The 7,794-nt window shown below is 43.2% G+C and overlaps 1 protein-coding gene across 1 annotated transcript; it reads right to left on the reverse strand.

Moving 5' to 3' along the window:
* Window positions 1-4,268: 4,268 nt before the first annotated feature.
* Window positions 4,269-7,501, reverse strand: LOC138887283 (uncharacterized). Its single transcript, XM_070169011.1, has 5 exons — window positions 6,786-7,501; window positions 5,543-5,765; window positions 4,929-5,131; window positions 4,745-4,817; window positions 4,269-4,526 (listed from the first exon to the last, which is right to left on the reverse strand). Exons 1-5 carry the CDS (start codon window positions 7,499-7,501, stop codon window positions 4,269-4,271), a joined length of 1,473 nt encoding a protein of 490 aa, XP_070025112.1.
* Window positions 7,502-7,794: the final 293 nt, after the last annotated feature.

Consider the following 7,794-nt stretch of genomic DNA (forward strand, 5'->3'; position numbering starts at 1 on the left):
CGAGGTCGACTGGATATCTTAAATCCAAAGGCGACGAGTACTTCTTCAGAACATTCCCATGGACACTAGGATTCAATTCAAAGGAGGAGACATCTATGGCAGTCGTCTGCATCTCGTTACCAGGTTTGCCACCTAATTTCTTTGCAAAGATGTCGTTAATGTCTATATCGTCAGCTGTTGGAAAAGCTTTTGCTGTGGACAAGGCAACACAACAAAGGACTAGACCTAGTGCGGCAAGAGTTAAAGTTGTAGTCGATTTGCTAGACAAACACCCCAAAAAGGTTAAGCTTCAGTTTGTGGATAGAGTTACTGGTAAATATGTCGTACATTATCAGGAAATAGTGTATGACAATCTTCCTAAATGTTGCACTTGTTGCAAACATCAAGGACATGACTAAAAGGTATGTCGAGTAATGAAAGAACAAGCAGAAAAGGAGGTGGTGACAGAGTAAGTAACAGGGGTTAAGCTTCAAGGTGGTCATGGTTTGGTCGAGGCAGATGGTCCAGTTATTAAAAAACTACAAGGTGATGCTAGGGACTATCTCAATGCAAAAAGAGTTGGACAAATAATGGTGTTAAATTCTGAAGATAATAGAAAAAGTGAGCAGCAACAGGTATTGAGTTTACAAGGTGAAATCGAGGCAGTAACATCAGCTGGACCAAAAACAATTTTAGCTGACGCTAATAGACGTGATGGTGCATTGATTTGCAGCAATGCGGTTACTAATGTTCCTGTAGATCGTGATGGTGCACAGATTTGCAGTAGTGCGGTTACTATTATTCCTGCATTGAAAACAATAGATGATTTTAGGAAGGCTAAAAATCATGTTGCTGCTCGAGAAAGTAGTGCAGCTTGCAACCTTCAAGATAGGGTGGAAGGCAGTGGAATAGCTGAAGCTGTACGAGCTTCTACTGTGTCAAGGCTGGATAATAAGTTTGAACACAATGCAACTGGAGGTCGAGCTACACAACTGACAAACTTGCCAAGAAATTATGCATTTGGGCAAGTTTTGTCAAATAAAGCTGAGGTAGCTCCTGCTGTTACAAAAAAACACAACTCTCCAACAGATATTCATGCTACAAGAGCTTTGGCAACGATTACCAATGCAGTGAGTAAAGCAACAGATGTTGCACTACCTGGGAACAAGGTGACTGCTATAAGCTTGATGAGGAGCAACAAAAGGACAGAACTGCTATTGTGAAAAAATTGAATGCTACAGGAAAAACAGGGGAACCTACCGTTCCATTGCAAACTTTTGCAAATCTGGAAACTAGCAGTCAACGACTTGCAGCTACTAATGAGCATGATCATCTGTTGGTTAGCACAAATAAAGTAGGCAGAACAGAAAAAGTGCAATCAGAGGGGTCGTGTGGTAAAGTTGAAGGTGAATCTGGAAATCTCTTGTTATTAACTGATGTTCAAGATAGTCAAGATGATGAACTGCGTTCAGTTGGCTCATCACCAATATCAACACAATGCAGCTCACCACCAGTACCAAAAAATTGCAGCACTTCCATTTTAAGTGGTACTATGATGCAAAATACAATAAGACTAAAATTTGGGCAGCAACAGTATAGTTTAAACAGTACAGAAGCTATCACCGAAGCGGGTAAATCTACTAGACAGCAACACAATCATGCTCTTCCAAATACAGGACAACAACTAGATTTTCCTATAAGTTTAATGGCTGGACAGTAGAAGCATACTCTTGGCAGTCCACTACAAAAGCAACATCACACTTCAGGTGATTCAGCAGTAGAATTTGACAATGTTAAACGTTCAGCTGAGTTTTCAAACCATGCTTTGATTTCAAACCATGACCTGGATCTATTGGATGCTTTGGACAGTCCAAAACCTCATAGATGTGCATACTCAAATAAAATAATGCTCAGGCAACTCCCAATGAGAGCTACAAAACAAAAAGGGGTTGCCACCTCCACCTCTACGAGCTCCAATAGATCCGCGAAGAAATGAAGAATTTTGAAGATTATTTGAAGATAGTTAAAGAGAAATTTAAGGAAGTTCAAATTGAAGAACTCACAAGTTTGAGAAATGAGGGGCAAGACTCTAATTTCTACATTGTTTTAGTTTATCATTTTCAAAGCATCATCACTTGTAATAGTGTCATAGAGTGTGTTATAAACTCTATGGCGATCATAGAGTACTTGGTACTTTCAGGTTCCTATTTCTTACATGCTTGCTAGAAGATGAGGCTTTTTCTTTGCCTCAATAGGATTAGTAAGGTAAGATTTAGCCCGGTTTGTGTTGCCTTGGTCCTATGCCTTTGGAGAAATATCCACACAGCTATGAGATTATAGGCCCTCGTGAGACGTTGCCGACAGCTACACCATGAATCCTCTACATGAGGCTGTCATCGAAAGACAGTGTGAGGCGCAGAGGAGTGATTATATAGCCAAGGCATATGGGCAATAATATCGGTGCTATTGTCCCCCTTATTTATACTTTTCCTATTTGTTGTATTTTCTTTTCTTTTTTATTAATAAAAAACTTATTGGTGAAAAAACAAATACAAACAAGTCAAATCTTGGTCAAACCTTTCAAATTTTAAGCTTCAAAATTGTTCTTCCAAATTCATTCCGATTTTCCCGGAAACCCAAACCAACGATTAACATAAGTCATAATACATCACACGAGGCAAGTCATGCCCGAGAACTGGCGATCAAAGTGAAAAAGTTCAAAATGACTGGTCGAGTCGTTATGCTAGAACTTACCTGAACCCTCGGGGCTTCAAACCAAACATGCACACAAGTCCAAAAACATCATACGGACTTGCTCGTGCATCAAATCATCAAATTAACATCAACAACTATGAATTTAGCCCCAAAATCAATGAAATTCTCAAGAACATGTAAAGTTACTATTTTCACAACCGAGGGTCCGATTTATAGCAAATCAAGTTCGATTCCTACCAAATTTCACAAATTAGACTTAAACATTATTTTAAACCTGTACCGGGCTCCGATACCAACATACGGGCCCGATACCATCATATTCAAATATTATTCAATTTCCAAACTTCTTATATTTTTTAGTTAAACAATTTTCTTCAAAAATTCATTTCTCGGGCTAGGGACCTCGAAATTAAATTTTGGGCATACGCCCAAGTCCTATATTTTTCTACAGATCCTCGGGACCGTCAAATCTCGGATCTGGGTCCATTTACCCAAAATGTTGACCGAAGTCAACTTAAATTCAACTTTAAAGGCAAAATTGGCATTTTTCTCTAATTTTCACACAAGGGCTTTTCGGAAGTGCGTATGCAAAATGAGTTCTTGAAGGCCGCGCACGCAAATTGAGGAGAAGGAAAATCAGGTCTTGAAGGCCTCAGAACCCCGGATTGGCTTCTAAAACACGAGATGGCCTTTCCGGTCATCACATTCTCCACATCTAAAGCAATCGTTCGTCCTCGAACGGACATAGAAAAGTACTTGAGTCGGGGAAAAGATGGGGATATCAGTTCCGCATATCAGACTCGGACTCCCAGGTCGCTGCCTCGACAAGCTGACCTCTCCACTACACATGAACTGAAGGGAAATTCTTCGATCTCAACTGACGAACTTGCCGGTCTAGAATAGCTACCAGCTCCTCCTCATAGGTCAAGTCCTTGTCCAACTGGACAATGCTGAAGTTTAACACGTGGGATGGATCGCCGTGATACTTTCGAAGCATAGAAACATGAAACACTGGATGCACAACTGATAAACTCGGCGGCAATGCAAGTTTGTAAGCCACCTTTCCCACTCGATCAAGAATCTCAAAAGGACTAATGAACCTAGGGCTTAGCTTGCGCTTCTTCCCAAATCTCATCACGCCCTTCATGGACGACACCCGAAGTAACACTCGCTCTTCGACCATGAATGCCACATCACGAACCTTACGGTGGGCATAAATCTTCTACTTGGACTGAGCTGTACGAAGCCTATCCTGAATGATCTTAACCTTATCCAAGGCATCCTGCACTAAATCTGTACCCAACAACCTAGCCTCACCCGACTCAAACCACCCAACCGACACCGCCTACCATATAATGCCTCATAGGGAGCCACCTGGATGCTCGATGATAACTGTTGTTGTAGGCAAACTCTGCTAATGGCAAGAACTGATCCTAAGAAACTCCAAAGTCAATAACACATGCTCGGAGCATATCCTCCAAAATCTGAATAGTACTCTTGGACTGTCCGTCCGTCTGAGGATGAAATGATGTGCTCAACTCGACCTGCGTACCCAAGTCATGTTGCACTGCCTTTCAGAAATGCGAGGTAAACTGCGTACCTCTATCAGAAATGATAAACACGGGCACACCATGAAGACAAATGATCTCACGGATATAAATCTCCGTTAACCGCTCAGAAGAATGGGAAACTGCCACAGGAATGAAATGCACTGACTTAGTCAACGTATCCACAATAATCCACACTGCATCGAACTTCCTCTGAGTCCATGGGAGTCCAACAATGAAGTCCATAGTGATACGCTCCCACTTCCACTCAGGAATCTCAATCTTCTGAAACAAACCACCAGGTCTCTAATGCTCAAACTTTACTTGTTGACAATTCAAAGACCGAGCTATATACACAACAATATCCTTCTTCATCCTCCTCCACCAATAATGTTGCCGCAAGTCCTGATACATCTTACGATGCCTGGATGAATAGAATACCAGGAATTATGAGCCTCCTCTAGAATCAACTGATGAAGTCCATCCATATTAGGCGCACAAACACGACCCTGCATCCACAAAACTCCATCATCCCCGACTGTAACCTGCTTGGCACCTCTATGCCGCACTGTGTATCTAAGGACAAGCAAATGAGGGTCATCATACTGCCGATCTCGGATATGCTCGAATAATTAAGGACGAGCGACTGTGCAAGTTAGAACTCGGCTGGGCTCAGAAACATCCAACCTCATGAACTGATTGGCTAAAGCCTGAACATCCAAAGCAAGCGGCCTCTTACCAACCGGAATATACGCAAGGCTGTCTATATTGTCTGACGTCCTACTTAAAGCATCAGCCACTACATTGGACTTCCCCGAATGATACAAGATGGTGATATCATAGTCTTTCAACAGCTCCAGCCACCTTCTCTGCCTCAAATTTAGCTCCTTCTACTTGAACAAGTATTGCAAACACTTGTAATCCGTGAACACCTCACATGACAAGCCATATAAATAATGCCTCCAAATCTTCAACGCGTGAACAATGGCTGCTAGCTCCAAATCATGAACTGGATAATTCTTCTCATAAATATTCAATTGTCATGAAGCATATGCAATAACCTTGCCATTTTGCATCAACACTACACCAAGTACAATACGAGATGCATCACAATATACTATATATGGCCCTAAACCTATGGGCAAAACCAACATCGGCGCCGTAGTCAAAGCTGTCTTGAGATTCTGAAAGCTCGCCTCACACTCGTCTGACCACCTGAACTAGGCACCCTTCTAGGTCAACCGGGTCATCGGAGCTGCAATAGATGAAAACCCCTCCACTAACCGACGGTAGTAGCTCGCCCAACCCAAGAAACTCTGGATCTCTATAGCTGATATAGGTCTAGGCCAGTCTTTGACCGCTGCAATCTTCTTAGGATCCACCTGAATACCCTCTGTTGATACAACATGACTCAGGAATGCTACTGATCTCAACCAAAACTCACACTTTGAAAACTTTGCATACAACTGATTGTCTCTCAGAGTATGAAGAACGACTCGAAGATGTTGCTCGTGCTCTTCCCAGCTGCGGGAATATATCAAAATATCATCAATGAAAACAATCACTAAGGAATCCAAATAAGTCTTGAACACTCGGTTCATCAAATCTATGAAAGCTTCTAGGGCAATAGTCAACCCGAACGACATCACTAAGAACTCATAATGCCCGTACCAAGTGCAGAAAGTTGTCTTAGGAACATCAGATGCCCTAATCCTCAACTAATGATATCCAGATATCAAATCAATCTTCGAAAATACCTTGGCACCCTGAAGCTGAACGAACAAATCATCAATCCTCGGCAATAGATACTTGTTTTTTATGGTGACTTTGTTCAACTGCCGATAATCTATGCACATTCTCATCGACCCATCCTTCTTCTTAACGAACAACACTGATATACTCCAAGGCGAGACACTAGGTTTAATAAAGCCTTTATCCAGCAAGTACTGCAATTGTTCTTTTAATTCTTTCAACTCTGGCAGGGCCATACGGTATGGCAGAATAGAAATGGGCTGAGTGTCCGGAGCAAAATCAATGCTAAAGTTAATATCCCAGGTGGCATCCCTGACAGCTCTGAAGGAAATACCTCTGGGAACTCAAGAACAATGGGCACAAAATCCATAGAAGGAACCTCAACACTAGAGTCACGAACATATGCCAAATAGGCCAAACATCCCTTATCAACCATACGTCAAGCCTTCATACATGAGATAACCCTGATGGTAGAATGACCAGGAGTCCCTCTCCACTCCAAACGAGGCAACCCCGACAATGCTAAGGTCACGGTCTTGGCATGACAGTCCAATATAGCAAGATAAGGGGATAACCAATCCATCCCAAAAATGACATCGAAATCTACCATGTCGAGAAGTAGGAGATCTACACGGGTCTCAAGACCCCAATAACGACCACGCAAACATGATAAACATGATCTACCACAATAGAATCACCACCAGTGTAGACACATATAGAGGGGCACTAAAAGAATCACGAGGCACAACCAGATAAGGGGTAAAATACGATGATACATAAGAATATGCAGACCTTAGATCAAATAAAATTGAGGCATCTCTACTGCAAACTAAAATCGTAGCTGTGATAACTACATCGAAGGTCTCAGCCTCAGGTCTGGCTCGAATAGCATAACAGCGGGACAGGGCCCCACCACTCTGAACTATATCCCAAGGGGGGCCTCCTACTGGCTGGCCACCACCTCTAGCTACCTGACCTCTACCTTTAACACCTCGACCCATACCATTAGCTGGCTGAGCAGGCGGTGGAACACCCGGGGCTGGAATCATAGCATGAGGACCCCGGTGTTGAGAACTGCTCGAGGCTCGAGGGCCAAACCTAGCAATGTGCCTCGTATCACCACAAGTATAGCAAGACATCGGCTGCTGAGACTGCTGACCCTGAAATTGAACCTGACGGCCTGAATAACCACCCTGAAAACTTTGGAGCAGAGGTGCACTGATAGGAGCTGGTGGTGCATTGTAGGGCAACTGATCAGAATACCGCATGTGAGAACCACAGCCACCTGGATCACCATGAGAAGCCTGAAGTACTGACTGAAACGGCCTAGGAGGATGGCCTCTACCAAAAGAATCCCTGCCTCCAAATGAGGCACCACTGAATCTGCTAGAATGACGAGGCCACTTATCAGACCCCTGACTGCTCCCTTGAGCTAGAACCATCTCCTCCCGCCTGGCCACATTAGCCGCATCCTGGAGAGAAATCTCGCTCCCTATCTGCTTAGCCATATGCAGTCTAATAGGGTAAGTGAATCCCTTAATAAACCTCCTCACCCCTCTCTCTCGGTGGGGAGTATCATAAGAGCATGACGAGCCAGATCAATGAACCTCGTCTTGTACTGGGTGACAGTTATAGAACCCTACTGAAGACACTCGAACTGCCTGCGGTACTCCTCTCTTTGAATGACGGGAAGAAATTTCTCGAGAAATAGTTGCAAGAACTGGTCCCAAGTGAGAGCTGGTGATCCAACTGGTCTAGCCAAACAATAATCTCTCCACTATTTCTTGGTGGAATGTGACCG

This window comes from Nicotiana sylvestris, chromosome 3, assembly GCF_000393655.2.
Source record: "Nicotiana sylvestris chromosome 3, ASM39365v2, whole genome shotgun sequence".
Classification (NCBI taxonomy): Eukaryota; Viridiplantae; Streptophyta; class Magnoliopsida; order Solanales; family Solanaceae; genus Nicotiana; species Nicotiana sylvestris.